Here is a 25,004-nt window from a genome sequence, read left to right on the forward strand (position 1 = left end):
ACAAAGCAGTAGTTATCAAAACAGTATGGTATTGGAAAAAGGACAGACCCTCAGATCAGTGGAATAGGCTTGAATACTCAGAAAATGTTCCCCAGACATACAATCACCTAATTTTTTTATAAAGGAGCTAGAAATCCTAAATGGAGCAAAGAAAGCCTCTTCAACAAGTGGTGTTGGCACAACTGGCTAGCCACCTGCAAAAAATTGAACTTAGAGCCCCAGCTAACATCATGTACGAAGGTAAAATCCAAATGGATTAAAGACCTCGATATCAGACCCAAAACCATAAGATATATAGAACAACACATAGGCAAAACACTCCAGGACATTGAGACTACAGGCATATTCAAGGAGGAAACTGCACTCTCCAAGCAAGTGAAAGCAGAGATTAACAGATGGGAATATATTAAGCTGAGAAGCTTCTGCACCTTAAAGGAAATAGTGCCCAGGATACAAGAGCCACCCACTGAGTGGGAGAAACTATTCACCCAATACCCATCAGATAAGGGGCTAATCTTCAAAATATACAAGGTACTGATAGAAATTTACAAGAAAAAAACATCTAATCCCATCAAAAAATGGGGAGAAGAAATGGACAGACACTTTGACAAAGAAGAAATACAAATGGCCAAAAGACACATGAAAAAATGCTCCACATCACTAATCATCAGGGAGATGCAAATCAAAACAACTAAGAGGTACCACCTCACACCCCAGAGAATGGCACACATCACAAAGAATGAGAATAAACAGTGTTGGCGGGGATGTGGAGAGAAAGGAACTCTTATCCACTGCTGGTGGAAATGCTGTCTAGTTCAACCTTTATGGAAAGCGATATGGAGATTCCTCCAAAAACTGGAAATCGAGCTCCCATATGATCCAGCTATACCACTCCTAGGAATATACCCTAGGAACACAAAAATACAATACAAAAAACCCTTCCTTACACCTATATTCATTGCAGCACTATTTACCATAGCAAGACTCTGGAAACAACCCAGATGCCCTTCAACAGACGAATGGCTAAAGAAACTGTGGTACATATACACAATGGAATATTATGCAGCTGTCAGGAGAGATGAAGTCATGAAATTTTTCTATACATGGATGTACACGGAATCTTATTATGCTGAGTAAAATAAGTCAGAGAAAGAGAGAAAAACGCAGAATGGTCTCACTCATCTATGGGTTTTAAGAAAAATGAAAGACATTATTACAATAATAAATTTCAGACACAAAAGAGAAAAGAGCTGGAAGTTCCAGCTCACCTCAGGAAGCTCACCACAAAGGGTGATGAGTTTAGTTAGAGAAATAACTACATTTTGAACTGTCCTAATAATGAGAATGTATGAGGGAAATGGAAAGCCTGTTTAGAGTACAGGTGGGGGTTGGGTGGGGAGGAGGGAGATTTGGGACATTGGTGATGGAAATGTTGCACTGGTGATGGGTGGTGTTCTTTATATGACTGAAACCCAAACACAATCATGTATGTAATCAAGGTGTTTAAATGAAATATATAAAAAATAAAGTATTTCAATAAAGAGTTATCAAATAGTTAGAAAAATATTACTAATTGAGTTTGTGCTACATCCAGCAGTGCTCAAGGTTTACTCCTCGATCTAGTTTCATTTTAATTCTTAGTGTGGTTTAGGGAATCATATTAGGGTGCTGGAAAACCCACATTGGCTTTGAGCCAGACAAATAGTCTACTTTTTTATTTTGTTTTGTTTTTGTGTCACACCTGGCAGCGCTCAGGGCGTTACTCCTGGCCCTATGCTCAGAAATCACTCCTGGCAGGCTCGGGGGACCATATGGAATGCTGCAATTCGAACCAATGACCTTCTGCATGAAAGGCAAATGCCTTACCTCCATGCTATCTCTCCAGCCCCACAAATAGTCTACTTTCTATGCTATTGCTACAGCCACCACAAATTTTTTTTTATTGTTTTTTTGGTTTTTAGGTCACACCCAGCAGCACTCAGGGGTTACACCTGGCTGTACGCTCAGAAATCGCTCCTGGCATGCTTAGGGAACCAAATGGAATGTCTGGATTCGAACCACCATCCTTCTGCATGCAAGGCAAACGCCTTATCTCCATGCTATCTCTTTGGCCCCACAGTCCACACAATTTTATCTTAATGTCAAAGAAGCTTTTTTTTTTTTTTTAAATCAATATATGCTGAGTACCATATTTCTCGGTTTTTTTTTTTTTTTGTTTTGTTTTTGTTTTTTGTTCACAACTAGCAGCGCTCAGGAGTTATTCCTGGCTCTACTCTCAGAAATCGATCCTGGCAGGCTCGGGGGACCATATGGGATGCTGGGATTCGAACCACCATCCTTCTGCATGCAAGGAAAACGCACTAACTTCATGCTATCTCTCCAGTTCCCCATATTTCTAATATTCATTTATTTTCACTTTCTGTTCCTACAGGGACTAAAGAGGGGCCATGAGGCAGAGCAATCAGTCCTCGCTGGCTGACTTTATCTTGGAAGGGCTCTTTGATGACTCCTTAACTCATGTCTTTTTTTTCTTCTTGACTATGGTGGTCTACTTGTTTCTGTGAGTGGCAATTCCCTCACTATCCTCCTCATTTGTGCTGACTCACGGCTCCACACCCCCATATACTTCCTGCTCAGCCAACTCTCCCTCATGGAACTGATGCATGTGACTTTGACCATCCCCAAGATGGCTACCAACTACTTCACAGGCAGGAAGTCCATCTCCTTTGTGGGTTGTGCTACCCAACACTTCCTCTACTTGTCAGTGGGAGGAGCTGAGTGTATTCTGTTGACTCTCATATCCTATGACCGTTATGTTGCCATCTGCCATCCATTGCATTATGCTGTTCTCATGAACAAGAGGGTGGCCCTGACGATGGCTATCATGTCATGGTTGAGCGCATCCACAAACTCCTTCATTCACACTGTGATCTTGATACATTTCCCTTTCTGTGGGTCTCGTATAATTCAGCATTTCTATTGTGAGTTTGCAGCTGTTGTGAAATTGGTCTGTGAAGACATCACTGTTCATGAAATGACAGTTTACATCAGCTCCATTCTGCTTCTCCTTGTTCCCATCCTCCTGGTCTCTACATCCTATGCTTTCATCCTCCATAGTGTCATTCAGATGCAGTCTGCTGGGAGTAAGAGAAATGCATTTGCCACTTGTAGCTCTCACCTTACTGTAGTTTCTCTTTGGTTTGGTGCCTGCATTTTCTCCTATATGAGACCCAGGTCCCAGTGCACTCCACTGCAAGACAAGATTGGTTCTGTGTTCTATAGAATCACTACTCCCACCCTGAATCCTCTGATTTATACTCTCCGCAATAAGGATGTAGCTAAGGCCTGAAGAGTGTTGGGAAGAGTTACAGTTATTCAATGACTGCACTGTAGCTTCCTTGAGTAGAAGAGTATAAGGTATTAAACTCATTCCATTTATCTGGGTAAACCTGTAAGGATTTTTAATGGTCCAGAGTCCTGATGCTATTTGATTACAACAAATTAATGAACATACAGTTATAGGTACTAACCTGCTGGCAGGAATCTAATAATATAAGTCACTATCTTAATCTACATGCATTGTTAAAAAAATCACTAGGGGCTAGAGAGATAGCATGGAGATAAAGTAAAGTATATGCCTTACATGTAGAAGGACAGTGGTTCGAATCCTGGCATCCCATATGGTCCCCCGAGCCTGCCAAAAGCAATTTCTGAGCATGGAGCCAGGAGTAACCCCTGAGCACTTCCAGGTGTAACCCAAAAACCAAAAAACACAAAACAAAACAAAAAAATGAATGCCTACTTTCACTATTTTGATTCAGTGTAATACTGGAAGTTCTCAAAATGGCTATTATGCAAGAAAAAAAGTATAATTTATTCAAAGCAGTTGAAAATTGTGATTGACAGATCACATAAGATATTCCAGTAAAAATGAAGATACTAAATGTAATAATAATATCAAGTGTCAGTTATGTTTCTATATGTTAATAAAAAATTAGAAGAAATAAAATCAGGGGGCCCGGAGAGATAGCACAGAGGCGTTTGCCTTGCAAGCAGCCAATCCAGGACCAAGGGTGGTTGGTTCGAATCCCGGTGTCCCATATGGTCCCCCTTGCCTTCCAGGAGCTATTTCTGAGCAGACAGCCAGGAGTAACCCCTGAGCACTGCCGGGTGTGGCCCAAAAACCAAAAAAAAGAGAGAGAAATAAAATCAGGAAAACAACTCCATTTAGGACCAAAATAAATTACATCTTATTTTTTTGTTTGTTTGGCCAAACCTGCGGCACTCAAAGGTTTCTCCTAGCTCTCTGCTCAGAAATCACTCTTGGGAGGCACGGGGGACCATATATGAGATGCTGGGATTTGAACCACCATTGGTCATGAGTGGGCTCTTGCAAGGCAAATGCCCTAACGCTGTGCTATCTCTCTGGCCCCAGGAAATGAAATCTTTTTTTTTTTTTTGGTTTTGGGGCCACACCCGGCAGTGCTCAGGGGTTACTCCTGGCTGTCTGCTCAGAAATAGCTCCTGGCAGGCACGGGGGACCATATGGGACACCGGGATTCGAACCAACCACCCTTGGTCCTGGATCGGCTGCATGCAAGGCAAACGCCGCTGTGCTATCTCTCCGGGCCCAGGAAATGAAATCTTAAGGAATAAACGTAACCATAACAGAAAATGACCTCAAATTGGAAAAGACTAAAATATTGCTGAAAGAAACAAAAGTCAGAGAAATGGAGCCATATCCCAGCAACACACTCTCCACTAATATGTCTGCTTCCTTCATTACTGTACCCTGGGTCCCCCATACCCCATTGTGGCAAGTTTCCTATTGAGGCTAGTTCTCAGTTTCTGTTGCCTTTGGATCACCTGATCTCTTTTCTATGCTCTACACCTGGGGAATGTAAGAAGGAGTCAGTGCCATAAAAGGTCAGACAATCTTTCTCAGACTGTCTTCTCAAAGAAATTGGGCAATTGAGGTTAGATCAGTCAAGATTCCAAGTAAAAAATATATAGCCATGGATTTAAAGAAATATATCTGTTTATGGCTAATGGTTTTTTGGAGAAGAGATTTCCTTGTTATTTTCAGGGTCATGCACCTCATAATTACAGCCTCCTGATTTCTAAAACAAACCCACAATGAAATAATAGAAACTCCAAGTGAAGCCTTTTGGGGTTGCATCTCTCAAGGTCTCTGCAAGTCTAATTGGTACCTTGAGTCCTGGTCTCCGGCAGAGACTCAAAATGTGTCCCCTGGGTTGAAATCCCTGATGCCTCAGTTTGCCTCAGCTGACATCCTCTGGGTGAGGGGCTGTTTCATATCTCACACATGGTGCTCCTCTTTCCTCATAATTTTCTCAGGCCACACCAAATCTCTCCTCATGCTAAACTCTGTGATTCCTGCTGAGGACAATCCTTGCAACCAGAAAGGGATTTAGAACATCAGAACTCATCAAGTTATAGTTTTAGTAAATCTGAATGAAGGATTAAATCTATCTAAGGAGAGAATGATATAAATGACCCCCAAATCAGAAAATCATTGGACTCTGCACTGATTAAAGATTATGCTGATATTAAATGTAGCCCTTCCAAGTTAATATTCATGGAAACTCTTATTACATCAACTTTGAGAGTCCTGTTGGGATGTAGACATGATGTAGACATTTATTTTGGGCAGGGGTATAATATTCATAACTCAAAGTCCCTCCTAATACAGGTTAAAGAAATTGGTTAATCAGTCCTGTTGAATGCTGATAGAAGTCAAAATCTGAGCTCAGACTGTAAGAACATCACTAGTTTTATTTGTTGTTGTTCGTGGTAGTGCTCTGGTCATAGGAAAATGAGTGTAAATAAAGCTCGTGTCATTGTCCCAGTAATTCAAAATTTCTAGATTTGGAGAAAGACGGCTCATGAGCTCCCCAGAAAAGAATTCTTGGGGTCATGAGAAGAAGCCAATATGTGAGTTATTAAACTCACCCAATGTGGACTTATCCTGCCTTCTTCATTGCATTTTTGTACTGCTTTTCTACATCTCTACAAAAAGCCTAGATAAGGTAAGTTTGGGCTGTGAATATCCAGAAGAATTCTATTAGGAACGAGGTGTCATATAGAATGATCAACCCATTTTCTCATCCCTTAATCAAGGAGGATGTTGGACTAGTCCTGAAGGAAAGCTTTGAAAAAAGAGGAAGGTGGGAGGAGCCACTTTTGGGAGGGAGAATCAGAATCAGAATATGAGATTAACAGGAATTTTATCTTGGGAGGAAAAGAGGCACAGACCAGATGATGGGAATTTTTTCTGTGGTAGACAGAGGGAAACTGAGAAGGATGAGAATGGGAAACATGGTGCTTACAAATGTGTGGATATGACAGGCTAGAGTTGATGGGCAGTGTGGGTGGAGAATAAAATTCCTAGTCAAAGAGAAGTTGAGTTAAAAGAACCACTGTGGGGGTGCTGAAGAGATAGTACAGTGGTAAGGCATTTGCCTTGTATGTGGCTGACCCGGGAAAGACCTGATTTGATTCCTGGCATGCCATATGGTCCCCCAAGCTTGCCAGGAGCGATTTCTGAGCATAGAGCCAAGAGTAACCCTGAGCATCACCGAGTGTGACCCCAAAACCAATCAATTAATAAATAGAACAACTGCTAAAAAATCACTGTGATTCTGCAGGTTGCCCACAGCATGAAATTCTAGATTGTATTTAATAGGAAAACAGCAAATGTACCTTATGCTATATTCATCAATTATACTTTGAAGGACAATGAACATCATTCTCCACAAAAACAAGAATTCTATTTTGGAAGAAGACTTATCTTACTTTTGGTGTAAGTGATATAGTTTCCTGTGCTAGGCAGAAAGATGATGAATTTATTGAGGATCATTGGAGATGAAGCAGGCTTTAAGAAGATGCACGCTATGTCAAATAAAACAAACAGACTGCTGATTGTGCTGTTTCCTACTGACAAGGATAAACCAGGACATTTTCAGAGACTGCAAATTCGGCAGGTGTCTCTCACCCCTGGTGGTACCAGAGGCTGAGATAAAACATCTCAGTTTATTTATGCGGGTTTCCAGTTCATGAGGTGGGGCTCAGTCTGCCTTTGATGTATAGTTTCTAGCCATCATCCATTCCTACCTGACTTGTTCTGCCCCATGACAGTAAGTTCTAGCATCAGGTAAAACATGAGAATCCGCTCCCAGAAGTGGCTCAAGTGTAGAGACATCAAATCTGCCAGAGCTTGGCATTGCAAAAGAACAAAGATTGAAAGGTGGCACACTTCCATGATTATTCCCTAGATTACAAAGTTCTTAATGCCAAGTTTTGTAATTTTATTAACTGAGTATGTGTCTACAAATCTTGGTGGCTTATACTTTAATTAACTCTGTCAGTTATAAAATACAAGAAGTATATATATATATTTATGTATATACACATATAAGTGTATACAATACATATACTTGATTATATACACATGTACATATTAACAATAGTATATATGTAAGTATATGTGTGCGCATGATAGGATATGAACATATATCTAGAAGTGTTTACATATATTTTTTCCTTGATAAGAAGATATGTTTTCATTGGGGTGGGTTGGTACCATACCCAGTTGTGCTCAGGATCTTACTTTTGACTCTGCTAGAAATTACTACTGCCAAGGTTTGGGGACCATATGTAGTGCCAGGTTCAAACTCAAATGGGCATGTGCAATGCAAGGACCGTATCTTCTGTATTCTTGCTTCAGATCTGACACTCTAATTTTGATGTTAGATAGTTTGTGAATTTAAATATTCTGACATTCACCATTAGCATTATTGTGAAGGGATAGTTCAAGTTATCTCTCTGAAAAATACAGTATTTCAATAATACAGTTAATATTTAATAAGAAAAGCTTCTTACACAATACTTTCTTAAAGTCAAAGAAACTTTTTTTTTTTTTTTTGGTTTTTGGGCCACACCCGGTGATGCTCAGGAGTTACTCCTGGCTATGCGCTCAGAAGTTGCTCCTGGCTTGGGGGACCATATGGGATGCCGGGGGATCGAACCGCGGTCCGTCCTAGGCTAGCGCAGGCAAGGCAGGCACCTTACCTCTAGCACCACCGCCCGGCCCCCAAAGAAACTTCTTGTCAGAAATATCAAATCTAAGATTTCTTACATTCATTTGTTCCTATTTCCTGTTCCCACAGGGTCTGAGGAGGGGCCATGAGGCAGAACAATCAGTCTTCGCTGGCTGACTTTATTCTAGAAGGGCTCTTTGATGACTCCCTCACCCATGTCTTTCTTTTCTCCTTGACCCTGGTGGTCTACCTTGTTGCTGTGTGTGGCAATTCCCTCACCATTTTTCTCATCTGTGCTGACCCCCGGCTCCACACCTCTATGTACTTCCTGCTCAGCCAGCTCTCTGTCATGGATCTGATGCACGTCACCATAACCATCCCCAAAATGGCTACCAACTACCTCACAGGCAGGAAGTCCATCTCCTTTGTGGGTTGTGCTACCCAGCATTTCCTCTATTTGTGTGTGGGAAGTGCTGAGTGTGTTCTCTTGACTCTCATGTCCTATGATCATTATGTTGCTATCTGTCATCCACTGCGCTATGCTATTCTCATGAACAGGAGGGTGGCTCTGATGATGGCTGTCATGTCATGGCTGGTAGCATCCTTTGATGCCCTCATTCACACTGTGATCTTGATGCATTTCCCTTTCTGTAAGTCTCGCAAAATCCACCATTTCTATTGTGAGTTTCCAGCTGTTGTGAAGTTGGTATGTGGAGACATCTCTGTTTATGAAATGACAGTTTACGTCAGCACTGTTCTGATTCTCCTCCTCCCCATCCTCTTGGTCTCTATATCCTATACTTTTATTATCCGAAGTGTCTTTCAATTGCATTCAGCTGGCAGTAAGAGAAATGCTTTTGCCACTTGTAGCTCTCACTTCACTGTAGTATCTCTATGGTTTGGTGCAGGAATCTTCTCCTATATGAGACCCAGGTCCCTGCGCACTCCACTGCAAGACAAGGTTGGCTCTGTGTTCTATAGCATTATTACCCCGGCACTCAATCCTCTGATTTATACTCTCAGGAATAAGGATGTGGCTAAGGCAGTGAGGAGAGTGTTGGGCAGAGATACTGTTACTCAGTGACTGCTGTGCACTTGTCACAAATCTAAAGCTCAATGTGATAAACACTTTCAATTACTCTTGGTAATCTGTAAGAGTTTTCAAGGGCCTGGAATTTTGATGCTCTTTGATTACTGTAACAATAAAGTAATGGATGCACAATTACATATTTCTAACTGGGTCTGAGACATCTTATTGCTTAGATAACCATCTTCGTTCCTGTACACTATTAAAACATGATACCAGATACTAGCTGCTATTTACCAAACATTTTCTCAGAGTCCTAGTATTTGGAAAGTTTACAATCAAGGATATGGCACTATACTTGCTATATTATTGCACTGGCCCCACTTGACACTCTTGTTTTGATATTAGGTAGGTCATGAATCTAAATCTAAAGATTCTTGTTATGAACTTGTCTGAAGTTCTGCTATTATGAAGATTTAAGAAGGGGAACAGGATTTGAGAAATTCACTCTTTACAGTTGAATTTAAATCAAAGAGCAGGGGTCGGAGAGATAGCATGGAGGTAGGGAGTTTGCCTTGCATGCAGAAGGACAGTAGTTCGAATCCCAACATTCCCATATGGTCCCCCGAGCCTGCCAGGAGCGATTTCTGAGCGTAGAGCCAGGAGTAACCCCTGAGCAATGCAGGGTGTGGCCCCCAAACCAAAAAAATATCATGAGCAGAGATTTAAAGTGCATATATATATATATATATATACAGGCAACTGATGAATCATGCAAATCAACCAAGGTTTGTAAAACAAAGGAACTTGAGTGCAGGAAGAGAACTTTGCTCTTCCTTAGCCCAGTACCTGGAAAAGTGTTTTAGTTTGTCCACTAGGTGTCAGGATTGGACCTAGGGTCGCAAAGAAAAAAATGTAATGGCTCTACCAAAGAGCCACATCCTCTTGCCCTCCATCTGCTCTCTTACCATTCAAGGAACCAGGTTAGCATTAGAAAAAGAGCAGTCAACTGTTAGTTTTTTCCCCCCAGAGGGAGAGGTGAGATTGAAACTTCTGTGGCAAACAATTGCCAAAGATTGGGGTGGAGTTGAATGACTTGCAGAGGAGGAAGGGGAATTCTAAAAATTAGAATGGAAATAAAGAAAATAGAGATAAAATATGAAGATTAGTGAAACCCAAAGGTAAATCTTTATACTGTTAGCCCTGGACTCGAGATCCAACCCATGACGACCAGAGGAGATGATAGTAAAGCAAAACGCAAAGGAGTTTATTGGAAAAACCAGCATGCTGGGGCTGCACCTCTCCCAGGTGGTGACCCTGAGGTGAGTTTTAAAGTCCTTTTATAGTGTTACAGAGGCTTTGTTAGAGTTAGAATTAGAGTTACAGTTACCCATCGTCCCAAAACCCAGAGAGACAGAGACTGCCAATTTGAGATGTATTTTACATAGGGATTTTTATTTATTAATATTTTTACTTGGGCACCAGGAGTCCAACAATTTCCTGATGGAGCTCCTGACTGTGGACCCTGAGTGCTCATTGCTTTCCTCTTTTATATATTTCAGAGATATTCCATGCAGCAAACATTAAATCATTCAAAGACAATGTAGTGCCGGAGAGAGGGCATGGACGTAGGGCGTTTGCCTTGTGTGCAGAAGGACGGTGACTTGAATCTGGCATCCCATATGGTCCCCTGCATCTTCCAGGAGCAATTTCTGAGCATAGAGCCAGGAGTAACCCCTGAGCGCAGCTGGGTGTGACCCAAAAACCAACCCCCCCCCCAAATCAAAGCAATCTTTACCTGACATGTGAAACACTAGTTGTTTCAAACTTTCACAGACATACAGTTTCCTATTCCTCTGCATTCCTATGTAGGCAATGTAACAGTCTTAATTGACATATGAGATAATGGTCTGGCATCAGAGCCAATTGTAATGTATAACACAGATAAACACAAAAATGTACAAAAATGCTTTTACCAGGACTTAATATATTGCATAGATAAGGATGTGAGCAATGGATAAACAGGACCAGCTTTTATTTTTTAATTTTTTAAATTTAATTATCATGATTACAAACTTGATTATAGTTGGATTTCAGTCACAAACAGGATATCCCTCTTCACCAGTCCAACATTCCCACCCCCAAAGCCCCCCTTCCTCCTTCCCATCCCCTGCCTGTATTTGAGACAGGCATTCTACTACAGTTATTTTTTTTAAGTTCAATAAGCTGTTTTTTTTTTTCCTTAAAGAATAAGTGTTAAAAAAAATACAGTAGTAAAGGTGTGAAAGTGACAATCACCATTGTTTGCATAGGCCCAACAAAATATGGGGAAAACAAAAAAAAAAAATACTTGGTCTGATTATAAGACGGCCTCACCCCAGAAGTTTATTGGCATAAGACTGACACTGGGCTCCAGGCATATCAGTCTGTCCAACCCCTGAAACATTCTCCATGGTTCCGGTGAAACTTTTTTGCACTTCAGCTGTTGTTGGTGTCAGGTTCCTGCATTTAAAGATTCTGGATTCTATGCATTTCCTTCATCAAAGTCAGGCTGATGTGGAGCATCCCCTAGTTTCACTTCACCATTAAGATGCAGAGAGACTTGCCCTGCAAGCAGGTTTTTGCTAAATTGTCTGGGTGTTGAGAGCCCTCTTTGGAGTAAGTCAATGCCTGAGCAGTGGTAGGGTCTTCCCTGGTAATGTTATAGACAATTGTGGTTGTTTCCATAGATGGTATCCATTGTTCAGGGGGGTATATGGGCAATGTGCATTCTTCTGAGGCCTAAGCCAGATTATTATGCCAATGTTCAGGGTATAAGGCCTAAATGCATTACAAAATTTGTGTTCCCATCTCTATTAGATAAGAACTTGTTTGCATATGTAATATTTTCCCATTTTAATGTGCCTATGCAAAAGAGAAACAATGCAGCAAGGTATTGTTGGTGCATCTGGGGGCCGAGGGAGCAAGTCCAACATTCCCCGTCACTTGGTTCTAACATGAATTCTATACAAATACTCTTCTACCAGCATTGCTTATTGAACAGATCTCATAAGGGAAAAAAGCAAACAAACAAACAAAAAACTAGTGGGCAAAATTGTCACTATATAAGAGTATATTCAAAAAAGAGTTATAGATGTTAAGGTTTATAGATGTTTAAGATATACAAAGGAGATACACATGACCCTTTTATTTTTTAGAAATAGTCGGGTGGGGTAGGGTGTTGTTTCCGGGACACCACTTTGGTCTGTGATTTGGCCATCTGGAGTCTGTAAACAACTACCAGCACCCCCGTATCAGAAAATGTCTTTGAGTGGGGGCATCTCGAAAAGTGATTATGGTAGTAAGCACAGGTACCCAGTGAAGGGAGTTGGAGGACAGGAGTTCGTTGATAATAAAATTGATAGGAACAGAGTTTTAGTTTCTTTTCAGGCTGAGAGTCTATTTCTTAATTTTGGGAGCTGGCTGGCAGTTAGCTTGAGAGTGGATATTAATCTGCTTCATAAGAAGCTAAGACCTGAGGGTAAAAATTGTTACATGTGGGGTAATAGACAGGGAGGTTGAGAATAAAGAACTAGAAATGAACCTGTAGGTGGTGAGCCAATGGGGAAAAGGAATAATACAACATAGACATTCTGTACATTGTAAACATAGATGAACACCTATGATATCCTATTTAACTATCCATTCTGTATAACACAGAGTGGATTAAACTATATGATATCCTATAAATCTATATACATTTTATGTGCGGGGCTGTTGCCCTCTTCTCCCCCAAAACATGCCTCTAGTGCAGGGTGGGGATGGGGGAGGCCTGGGTCCCCTTTAAAATGCTCGCCAGGACCTAGCAGGGCAGGCAGCCCTGGGTAACGTAACCTTGAGACAGGATCAGCTTTTTCTTGTTTTTGTCTGTTTTTCTGTGCTCCTTGCTCAGACTCAGAGCCTGACTTGTCATGACTATTATTAACCCTAGGTGAATTAAGCAGGTCTTATAATATCAGTTACAAAAAACAAATTAGCATATTAATATAATAGATTTGAACATTCAACAGCTTCAAGCTAGGAGTAACACTATAGGTTCATAGTTTATGTTGCATCAACATAGTTTAAACTGGTAAAAGTAGTGAGGGTGGAACTCAGTTGCTTGCTGACCTTCAGGTGCAGTTAGATAAGATTTGCTGCCCTCAGGCCTCTGGGTGTTGCTAGCTATCATGCATTCCTTAGTTTATCTATCCGTAACTGTCCTGGTGTGTGCCCATGAAGATCTTGGAACTGGCTGTCTTTCTGGGTCTACTTCCTGTTCTCTGCAGTTTAAGCAAAGCAGAGTTACAGAAGTAAAATAGCAGTTAATATAAATTTACATTCTAATGTTCCCTTTTAACAATAACAATAAATGGAATACACACACCCTTAGTCAGATTCACTGAAAAAGAGAACAAAAATTCAAATAAAATTGGGGAAAAAAAGGTTCAGAACAGGAGGGAGCCTGGGATTGGGATGTTTGGGATGTTGTGTTCAGTCTCCAGCATGGAATCACAATCCTTAAATACCACCAGGTATGGCCCTGGAGGCCCCAAGCTCTGTCAGGTGTGGCACTGGAGTTTCTGGAGTACCATAAGGTGTAGCCTTGGTCATCCCAGGAACTTCTGGACCCAAGCAGCATTGTGGCCTTGAACCTTGGCATTGAAGAGTCTAATGGACTTGGCCTAGTATGTAGTATGCCAGGATTAGATTCTGACTAATTAGCACCTTTTTGAAGTCTTCCCTGCCTCTATATATCAAAAAGAAAAAGAAAGGGTCTGGAGAGATAGTACAACACATAGGATGCTTGCCTTCATGTAGCTGCCCTGTGTTTAACTCACAGCATGCCCTATGGTCCACTGAGCCCACAGGAGTAATTTCTGAGTGCAGAGCAAGGAGTAACTTCTAGGCACTGCTAGGTGTGGTCTAAAAACAAACAAACAAACAAAACAAAAAAAGGAAAAGCTACAACATTCTATAAAAATAGGAACATAGTATGAACATCTGAGTAATCTTAAAATGTCCAAATTCTTAGGATATGTAACTGTCCTTTTATAAATAAGAAGATTTTAAAAATTATAGACCACTAGCTCGGTTTATAAATGCAAAACATTTAAATAAATTTCTAGCAAGCAGAATTTAACAATCACAAAAATGTTCTTCCTCATGTTGAAGTGATGCTTCCTGATAAACACAGAGAGATGATGAATGTTGGAGAATCTAGTTTTTGTATTTTATAAAGAAAGAAAAAAAAAAGAAATAAATTAGAGAATGGTCAATAGCTAAAGAAAACGAATTGGACTTGATGCAGCATATCTGGTTTACATGAATTAGTGGGATTGGAACAGAGATGAGAGTTGGGGGGGCCGGGAAGGTGGCGCTAGAGGTAAGGTGTCTGCCTTACAAGCGCTAGCGTAGGTCGGACCGCGGTTCGATCCCCCGGCGTCCCATATGGTCTCCCCAAGCCAGGGGCGATTTCTGAGCTCATAGCCAGGAGTAACCCCTGAGCGTCAAACGGGTGTGGCCCAAAAACCAAAAAAAAAAAAAAAAAAAGAGAGTTGGGGAGCCCTAGAAGGGACATTAGAAAAGTGATGAAGGGGGCCGGCGAGGTGGTGCTAAAGGTAAGGTGTCTGCCTTGCAAGCGCTAGCCAAGGATCAGGACCGTGGTTCGATCCCCCGGTGTCCCATATGGTCCCCCCAAGCCAGGGGCGATTTCTGAGCTCTTAGCTAGGAGTAACCCCTGAGCAGTAACCCCTGAGCATCGAACGGGTGTGACCTGAAAAACCAAAAAAAAAAAAAAAGAAAGTGATGAAGTTTTGCCTTTTGGTGGTGGTAAAAGGGCCACCTTTATGTTAAGGAATCAAGATTTTTGTACACATTTAAATATGTACCTAAATCGGTACATATTCATTTTAAGAGGATACCATTTGAAACCTATAATATCTGAAACTCATATAATCTAAAATCTGCACATAGCCAGGAGCAATTCTTGAGAACAGAGCCAGTAATAAACTCTGAGCATTTTATGATGTGACCCAAACAATCTGTGCTTTGGATTTACAGCTATACCACACACCCACACTCCCTCCAAGGATAACAGCCCTGACCCCTGTTCCCCAATTATTTCCCTTTCTTTTCTTCTTCTTTTCTGCCTTGATTTAAAAGAATGCTATTATTTATTTTGGAGGACCTTTGACTTTCATATAGCCCAAATATTCAGAAATTATTCTAATATTTACAATAGCACTAAACAATATTTGCACATTTAACATAGAAATCTGTTACCTAGGGGCCATAGTGGTGGTGCAAGAGATAAAGTGTCTGCCTTGCCCGCACTAGCCTAGGTCAGACCAAGGTTCGTCCCATAAGGTCTCCCAAGCCAGGAGCGATTTCTGAGCGCATAGCCAGAAGTAACCCCTGAGCGTCACCGGGTGTGCCCCCCCATGAAAAGAAAAAAAAAGAGATAAATCTGTTACCTAAGGCTTAGTTTTGAGATTTAAACACCATGTGGAAAATTCTTTGTGTAAGATAAAATAGAAAAGCATTCAAATATCCCAATTGATAACTTACTGGAGGTTATCAGAATTACCTAATACTTTTTAGTGAATATCATAAATTTTTTAAGACTGAAAATTGTACTTGGTTATTTATTTGTTTGATTTTTGCTACACCCGGTGATGTTCAGGGGTTACTCCTGTACTACTGGCTAGGTGCTCAAAAATCGCTCTTGGCTTGGGGACCATATGGGACGCCAGGGATCAAATCCAGGTTCGTCCTGGGTCAGCCATGTGCAGGGCAAATGCCCTACCACTGTGCTATTGCTCTGGCCCCTCTACTTGGTTATTTATACTAGTGTTTGTTTATTTTTTTCTAAGTTATTGTTCTAAGCCAATGATTTCAGGCAGTGAAGACAGTTCAATAGGTTGAGTATGCTTTGCATGCAGGGGGCCTGGGTTCAATCCCTGGCACCATATGATTCCTGAAGTGTTCATGGGTGCTGTCAAAACAAGCAAGTGAGAAATAGATATATGGTATATAACATATAATTTGAAAGAAGGCAGGGGAACCTTTACCAATCTCAGTTTGTAGAGGCTGAAATTTTTATTTATTTATTTTTTTGGTTTTTTGGACCACACCCGTTTGGTGCTCAGGGATTACTCCTGGCTAAGTGCTCAGAAATTGTCCCTGGCTTGGGGGAACCATATGGGACGCCGGGGGATCAAACCGAGGTTTTTCCTTGGGTAGCGCTTGAAAGGCAGATACCTTACCTCTAGGGCCACCTCGCCGGCCCCAAGGCTGAACTTTTGTGTAATTTTAATGGATATAATCTATTTTGGGGCTCTCCTTATGATACTATCAACACGCAGGCACAATCTAATTTGTATTCAAAGATGAAACATTAGCCTAATCCCTCAGAACTAGGACATTTAATCCTTCTCTTATTTTCATGATGATAAAAATATCTTCTCATATGGCTATTTCAGGAAATAGCTAGTGATTTTACCTGCAGCAAAGCAGATTACAAAGAACCTGTATGTTTGATCCTTGTTCGTGCTCTACTTTGAAAAGAATAGACTGCCTTATTGAGAGGAAACTTGCTTTGCCAAAAGCTGGACATCTGTAAAATCACCCCATGCGCCATATCTCTAAGCCCAGGTGAACAAGTCTGGATCAGGGTTGCACAAGAAACAATCCAGACCAGGTTGAGGGTAAAACACGTGTAGTCTGGCAGTCTTCTCCCTAGTAAGGAGCTCCTGCTGCCTGCCAGACTACCATTTTTATTGAGTACAGAGATCACTCCTGGGTGGGGCAGTAAACCCACCCAGGTTTACAAGTAATACAATTTTTGTTTTGGGTGAACCAAGTTGTAAACGAACAGATATAAAGAAACCAGGGAGGGCCGAAGCGGTGGCACGAACTTTAAGGCATCTGCCTTGCGGTGCCAGCCTAGGACTGACCATGGTTCAATCCCTTGAATCCCACATGGTCCCCTAAGCCAGGAGCGATATCTGAGTGCATAGCCAGGAGTAACCCTTGAGCATCACTGGGTGTGGCCGAAAAACAAGAACAAAAAGAAAAACAAAGAAACCAGAGATAAACATTGTTTTAGGTAAAATAAGGTGTAACCCAATAGACATCCCATGACTATCATTACTAGAAATGCAGGGGAGTTTGGTAAGAATGACATCCTGAGCAGGACTTTTAATCTGAACCAATCAACAAAGTGGTGAAAAAAGATACTTTATGAAAGGGGCACAAGACAAATAGCTTGCATATATTTCGGCTAAGACTTTAAACCCTTCTTTTTCCAGGAACTATTTCCAGGAGAGGTATTCATTTTGTTTTTGGTGTGGGGTTATTGAAAGCAAAGGAGTGTAAATTTACATGGAGGTCAGACTCTTAGCCCAGTTAATGATGATTTGAGTTTCTAAATGAAAACTGTAAAATTTTTCTTAAGCATTTAAGAATAGGCAGTCTCTTCATCTCCATTTATATAGTCCTATGCTTGGATGTGTTTTATTTCAACTAAGAAATTTTTTTGTTATTTTGGATTGTGAGATTATACTCAGAATATGTAAACACATTCAATGGAAGAGATTTTGTTATCATTTGAGAAAAAAATGTGAGTCAAGAAGAATGATGGATGGAGGCACTGACATTATTGGTTACTGGCTCTAGTGGATTCTGAGAGCAGTTTCATTCATTTCTTTTTCTGATTTCATAGCTTTCCCCCCAAATAGCTAAGTTTTGTTTAGTTATTTATTTAGGCCACACCTTGCTGTGCTCCAGCCTTATTCCTGGCTGTTATGTGGTGTTGTATGTGATCTAAGGGATCTAACCTGGTTGACCATGTTCAAGGCACACATCCAATTCCAATCTCTTGTATATATTTTGTTTTAGGCCAATTCCATTTGGAGAATATACATTAAGTAATGAATTAAGACATTTAATATTTCTCATATGTGGTACAGATACTTCTCACTTAACGACCAAGTTCCGTTTCAACGACTTGGTCGTTAAGCGAATTGGTCGTTAAGTGAGGAACTGCATGTACTGTATACAATAGTACAGCATATGCATAGTACTTGACGATGCAGTATTTTGAATAAATAAAATAATGAGAAAGATCAAACTGAAAACTTTCACTTGTTTTAATTTGCATAGGTTGTGTAATTTACACACAGTACTACAATATATTATAGAACATAAAGTTAGTAAAGTAGGTATGGTGAAAAGATGGTTGTAAGTGTGAGCAGTCGCTAGGTTATTAAGCGAAGAGTATCTGTATAGTGTAATGGCTCCACATGTCATAATTCCACCCCAGGTAGTAGGGATCTGGAGCAAGGGTCACCGCAGAAAAGAATCCAAACCAAGAAGATGAGGGTGAAACCCATGTAGTCTTTGAGCTTTCCAGCTCAGAGAGGGGGTGGGGCTCCCCAAACTGCAGCTTTTTTAGGAATCAAGACCACTCCCTTGGGTGAGGTGAGCAAAGGTGAATGGCATATCTGGAGCTTGTCCTTCCTCGCTGAGTCTATGACCTGTAAAGAGGCAGGGGAAAAGGCAGCTTTGTTTAGGGTGAAAACTGCTTATATTCCAACAGTATAGGAAGAAATAGCAAGCAGCCAAAGAAAAGCATCAGAACTGGAGATTTTGTCTAGAGAACTGAGCTGGGAATGGGGTGGAAGCGAAGAGTTTTGGGGACATTGGTGGAAGGAAAAGAGCACTCTGGTGGTGAGATTAGTATTAGAACAATGTATGCACGAAATTTTCACCATAGCATTGCAAATCATGGCACTTCAATAAAAATGGGAAGAAAATCCAATCAACATGAGGAAAAACATACATTTTATGACCAGTGAAGAAAGGGAAAAATAGAATGTGAGATAGTCTTGAAACAGAGAGAAGTCAAGCTACTAGAATGAGATGGAAGAAAACAAAAAGGGTGTAGCTCTATGCCAGGCTCTTCTTTGTCTGAAATCTTCTGAAGACTTATTTTTTTTTTTTTTGGGAAATCTTTTCACCTAAAATTTAGATCATCTCTAAAACTAGAATTGGTGAAGGTTGTTACTATTGGGGATGATGACTTTCCTCCATTGCTTGACTACTTTTCTTTTCTTTTTTTTTTTTTTTTTTGGTGTTTGGTTTTTGGGCCACACCTGGTGACGCTCAGGGGTTACTCCTGGCTATGCGCTCAGAAGTTGCTCCTGGCTTGGGGGACCATATGGGACGCAGGGGATCGAACCTCGGTCCATTCAAGGCTAGCGCAGGCAAGGCAGGCACCTTACCTCTAGCGCCACCGCCTGGCCCCGCTTGACTACTTTTCTATGGTAGTCTCAGGGGAAGCCCCATTCTATCCTGGGAAATAGGATTATGTTGATCTTCCTTTTGTCTTCTCAAAGTGTTGGCTAGCAAAGGGCTGAAGAAATCTGGGTTCCAAGATTAAAAAAAAAACCCACAGTTTTTAGAAATGACTTATTTCCATTGCTAATTGGTCCTTGGAGAAGGTAATCCCCGGTTGTGTTTAGGGAGTCTAAAAAATGCATTCTCCTGACTCCTTATTCATCCATCCAAGAAAAGCCCTTTGGGAATTTATCTCAGTGCATCTAATTGGCACCTTGAGTACTACTTTTTTCCAGACAAGACCCAGTGTGTTCTCTGATTTGAAATTCCCGAGGTCAGACATTAGTGTCCTCAGTTTGCCTCTGCTGACATCATGCTCCTCGGGGATCCCTGTTTTGTCATCACAGAAATGATTCCCCTTTCCTCATGACTGACTCTGGCAGGACAAATTTGCTCATTTGTTAGCTTGTAATTCTTGCTGAAGAACCATTGTGCAGAGTCAGGATAGGACTGAGATTCACGGTGCCAGATAGAGTTTATTCTTCAGGAAGGAGGGAAAGTGACTGAGGGATCCAAATGTCAGAAAATGCAGAGTGGACTTGTTTTAGATTCTGGACTCCTTAATGATTAAGCTGTAGCTTCTTTACTGGGCAATATTCACACTATTCTTATTGTACAAGTTCTGTTGGGATTTTAGGCAACTCATAGATAAATTCAGAGGCAGAGGAAGCAGTGGACATTCAAAGCCTCATTAGTGAAGAATAAAGAAAAGGTAACTTAACCTATTCTGTGGGCTGCTGACAGAGGTAAAAATCTGAGCACTGATTTCAAGAGCATCTCAGAGTTCCATGTATTGTTCTGTCCAATCTCTGGATAAATTCCAGGTAAGGTAATGTTGGGAGCATTAGCGAAGAAAATAGTTTTCAGAAACTGAGGCATTTATACTGTCAACTTCTTTTCTCATCCTGTAAATCAGGGGATAGTATCTGTCCAGGACATAAGTTTCTTGATAAAGCATCCCTTGAAGGCCACAAATCAGAACATAAAAGAGTTAGAAATATTCCTTATAGAATGCCTGGCTCCAAGACAGGAAGGGAGTGTGGGAAGAGGGAAATGGTGGTGGGAATGTTGCACTGGTGAAGGGGTGGTTACTTTTTATGACTAAAACCCCACAACAAACATGTTTATAACCACGGTGCTTAAATAAAGATACTATGATTAATTATTATTATTACTATTAGAACAAATAAAAAGAAATGTTCCTTATGGAGGTAGAGGGACAGGAATGAAATGATGTGAACACTTTTACTGTGGAGGGTTCCAGAGAAGATGGAAATGAGAGAGGGGATTAGCAAGGGGATGTGGAGGTTGTCCCATGGGCAGAGGCATGTGAAAAACTGAGCTCTTAGGTAACTACAGAGTTTGAAAGGACAGTGTGAGTTGACAGCCAAAGAGATGAAATCTGAGACTGCATCAATAAATAATAAATGTGTCCTTTAACTTATTGTTCTTTCTTTGTTTCTTTTTCTTTCTTTTTTCTTTATTTTTTTCTTCTTTCATTCTTCTTTTTATTTCTCTTGTTATTTCATTCTCTCTATTTCTTTCTCTTTCTCTCATTCTTCTTTCTTTCTTTCTTTCTTTCTTTCTTTCTTTCTTTCTTTCTTTCTTTCTTTCTTTCTTTCTTTCTTTCTTTCTTTCTTTCTTTCTTTCTTTCTTTCTTTCTTTCTTTCTTTCTTTCTTTCTTTCTTTCTTTCTTTCTTTCTTTCTCTCTTTCTCTCTTTTTCCCTTCCTTCCTTCCTTCCTTCCTTCCTTACTTCCTTCCTTCCTTCCTTCCTTCCTTCCTTCCTTCCTTCCTTCCTTCCTTCCTTCCTTCCTTCCTTCCTTCCTTCCTTCCTTCCTTCCTTCCTTCCTTCCTTCCTTCCTTCCTTCCTTCCTTCCTTTCTTCACACCTGGTGGTGCTCAGGGTTTACTCCTGGCTCTGCATTCAGAAGTCGCTCCTGGCAGGCTTGGGGGACCAAATGGGATGCTGGGATTCGAACCAGGTTCTATCCTGTGTTGGCTGCGTGCAAGACAAACATCTTACCGCTATGCTATCGCTCCAGCCCCTTACTTATCTTTCACATTAAATCAGAAAGAATGCATTTTGGTCCAAGGATTGTTGGTTTTAATTTCTTTTTTTCTTATTTTCCTTCCTCTCTTATTTAATTTATTTATTTGACTCTTTGTTTCTTTCTTGTTTGCTTGTTCTTTCTTTCTTTCTTTCTTTCTTTCTTTCTTTCTTTCTTTCTTTCTTTCTTTCTTTCTTTCTTTCTTTCTTTCTTTCTTTCTTTCTTCTTTCTTTCTTCCTTTCTTTCTTCTTCCTTCCTTCCTTCCTTCCTTCCTTCCTTCCTTCCTTCCTTCCTTCCTTCCTTCCTTCCTTCCTTCCTTCCTTCCTTCCTTCCTTCCTTCCTTCCTTCCTTCCTTCCTTCCTTCCTTCCTTCCTTCCTTCCTTCCTTCACTTTCTCTCTCTCCTTTCCTTCCTGCCATCCTCTCTTCCTTTATTTTCACAGTCTTCCCTAACTTTCTTTGCTATTTTTTACATATGAAGAGAAATCTTTTTTTGTTCCTTTATATTTTATTTTAGTTTTTATTTTATAAAATATTTATTTAAGCACCATCATCACAAGCATAATTGTAGTTGGGTTTCAGTCATAAACAAAACACCCTCCTTTACCAGTACAACCTTCCCACCACCAATGTCTCTATCCTCCTTCCCAACCACTGCCTATATTTGAGATAGGCATTCTACTCTCACTTATTAACATTGTCATGATAGTGTAGTTATTTCCCCAACAGCATTCACCACTCTTTGTGTGAGCTTCATACTGTGAGCCAGTCTTTCCAGCCCTAAACTCTACTTCTCTGGCATTATTACAGTAATGTCATTAATTAAAAAATACTATAGATGAATGAGACTATTCTGTGTCTATCTCTCCCTCTGATTTATTTCACTCAGCATAATAGATTCCATGTACATCCATGTATAGGAAAATTTCATGACTTTATTTCTCCCGACAGCTGCATAATATTCCATTGTGTATATATACCATAGTTTCTTTAGCCCACTCATCTGTTGTTATTTGGTTGTTGGTTGTTTTCAAAGTCTGGCTATTGTAAATAGTGCTGTGATGAATATAGGTGAGAAGAAGGGATTTATGTATTGCATTTTTGTGTTCCTAGGGTATATCCCTAAGAGTGGTATAGATGAATCATAGGGGAGCTCAATTCCCAGTTTTTTGAGGAATTTCCATATTGTTTTCCATAAAGGCTGGACTAGACGGCATTCCCACCAGCAGTGAATAAGAGTTTTTTTCTCTCCACACTCCTGCCAGCACTGTTTATTCTCGTTCTTTGTGATGTGTGCCATTCTCTATGGTGTGAGGTGGTACCTCATAGTTGTTTTGATTTCCATCTCCATGATGATTAGTGATGTGGAGAATTTTTATGTGTCTTTTGTCCATTTGTATTTCTTCTTTGACAAAGTGTCTGTTCATGTCTTCTCCCCATTTTTTGAAGTTAGATTTTTTTAAAAGTTCTTTCAGTGTCTTGTATATTTTGGATATTAGCCCCTTATTTGATGGGAATTGGGCGAATAGTTTCTCCCATTCAGTAGGTGGTTCTTGTATCCTAGGCACTATTTTCTTTGAGGTGTAGAAGCTTCTCAGCTTAATATACTCTCATCTGTTTATCTCTGCTCCACTTATTTGAAGAGTTCTGTTTTCTCCTTGAAGATGCCTTGAGTCTTAATGTCATGAAGTATTTTACCTACGTTTTCTTCTATATACTTTATGGTTTAAGGCCTTATATCAAGGTCTTTAATCCATTTGGATTTTACCTTTATGCATGGTGTTATCTGGGGGTCTGGGTTATTTTTTTTTTTTTTTTGCAAGTGGCTTACCACTTGTGCCAACACCACTTGTTGAAGAGTCTTTCTTTACTCCACTTTGGATTTCTTGCCCCTTTATCAAAAATTAATTGATTTCATGTCTGGAGAACATTCTCTAAATACTCAAGTCTATTCCACTTATCAAAAATTTTGTCTTTCATAAAGACCTGGCACAGGCCTCAGAAGAATGTGCATTCTCCATCCACCCCTGATCTAGGGAAGACATCTACGAAACATCCAAGATTGTCTATAACATCACCTGGAGGCAATCCTCTACCAGGGAAGACCCTACCGCTGCTCTGACATCAACCTACTCAAAAGAGACTTCCCTTAACACTGAGAAGACTTAACAACAACAATGACCTGCTTACCGGACAGGGCTTTCTGTATTGCCCCTTAATTGTGAGGTGAAACTAGAGGATACTCCACACCAGCCTGACTTTAATGTAGGATGTGCAGATTCCAGGATCTTTAATACAGAAACCTGATGCCAACATTAGAGACTGTGTGAAAAATAAAACTGTATTGGTACTAAAATGACTTGGATTGAATAAACTAGTTTGCCTGGAGCCTAGAATTGGTCTTATGCCAGGAAACTTCAGGGGTAGGGTCTTCTTGTATTTAGACCAAGGCTTTTCCTTTCCATGTCCCCCATATTTTGGTGGGCCTATGCAAGCAATATTTGCCACTCTAACACTGTTTTTACTGTGTTCTTTTGACTCTAACCCCCTCCCAAAACCTTAAACTTTTGATGTTAACTTAAACTAATATGCATGAAAATATAAAATGTTTAAGGAGTCACATAAATCTCATGGCTTTAGATTGCTTTGTGTACTGCTAAGAAATCGGGGGACTTGTGGACAAAGTAATTGTACATGGGTTCCGCCTTATTTTTCTTAATGTTCTTTGACTGTAAGTTCAATATTTAGGCGTCAGCAAGGGGATTTTTTTTGAGAACTCTGTTTATGGGCGACTGTCCTTCCACTGTAACTTTACCTTCTCCTCTTTGCATCATTGTTTTCATAATAAAAAATAAAAAAATAAAAAAAATTGTCTTTATTCTAATACCATGCTGTTTTAATAACTATTGCTTTGTAGTACAATTTAAAATTAGGGAAATTAATACCTCTCATATTCCTTTTCCTAAGGATTGCTTTAGCTATTCATGGGTGTTTATTATTCTAAATGAATCCAATTCTTTGAAGAATTGGGTATTTTTCTTTTCTTTCACACTACCTCTATCATAGATCTTAAATCTCTGGCTCAGTTCTGGCTCTCTCTTTCTTTTGTCCTTTTAATTCATGGACTATATTCAGCACTGCTTACAGCTTATTCCTTGCTCTGTGGTCAGGGACTTTAGAATAGAACATTCTTGTCTGTGCTGGGGGAATCATATGTGGTACCCAGGATTGAACCAGGGTTGGCTGCGTACAAGGCAACAGCTCTACTGATGCTACTGATGCTACTGATGTTCTATTGTTCTTGCCGTGTTCAGTGTTTTTCATTTCAAAGAGCAGCTGATATCTAGAATGCTTAAAGATCTTGGGTGATGTTTATGAGTAAAAATACAAAGGGAAAGGGTGAATATTTTGGTCATTAATTTAGACTTTTCTTTTAGTTGGACTTTATCAGA

At 40.3% G+C, this 25,004-nt stretch overlaps 1 protein-coding gene and 1 pseudogene across 1 annotated transcript; both read left to right on the plus strand.

Moving 5' to 3' along the window:
* The first annotated feature begins 2,447 nt into the window (after window positions 1-2,447).
* LOC126030470 (olfactory receptor 2AE1-like) lies at window positions 2,448-3,349 on the plus strand (annotated as a pseudogene).
* A 4,856-nt stretch (window positions 3,350-8,205) lies between these two features.
* On the plus strand, window positions 8,206-9,144 carry LOC126030466 (olfactory receptor 2AE1-like). Its single transcript, XM_049788681.1, has one exon. It carries the CDS (start codon window positions 8,206-8,208, stop codon window positions 9,142-9,144), a length of 939 nt encoding a protein of 312 aa, XP_049644638.1.
* The last annotated feature ends 15,860 nt before the right edge of the window (window positions 9,145-25,004 follow it).

This window comes from Suncus etruscus, chromosome 15 (assembly GCF_024139225.1).
Source record: "Suncus etruscus isolate mSunEtr1 chromosome 15, mSunEtr1.pri.cur, whole genome shotgun sequence".
Taxonomy (NCBI): domain Eukaryota; kingdom Metazoa; phylum Chordata; class Mammalia; order Eulipotyphla; family Soricidae; genus Suncus; species Suncus etruscus.

Coding starts and splice junctions, on each gene's coding strand:
- LOC126030466 (XM_049788681.1), top strand. CDS start 8,206: ATGAGGCAGAACAATCAGTCTTCGCTGGCTGACTTTATTCTAGAAGGG.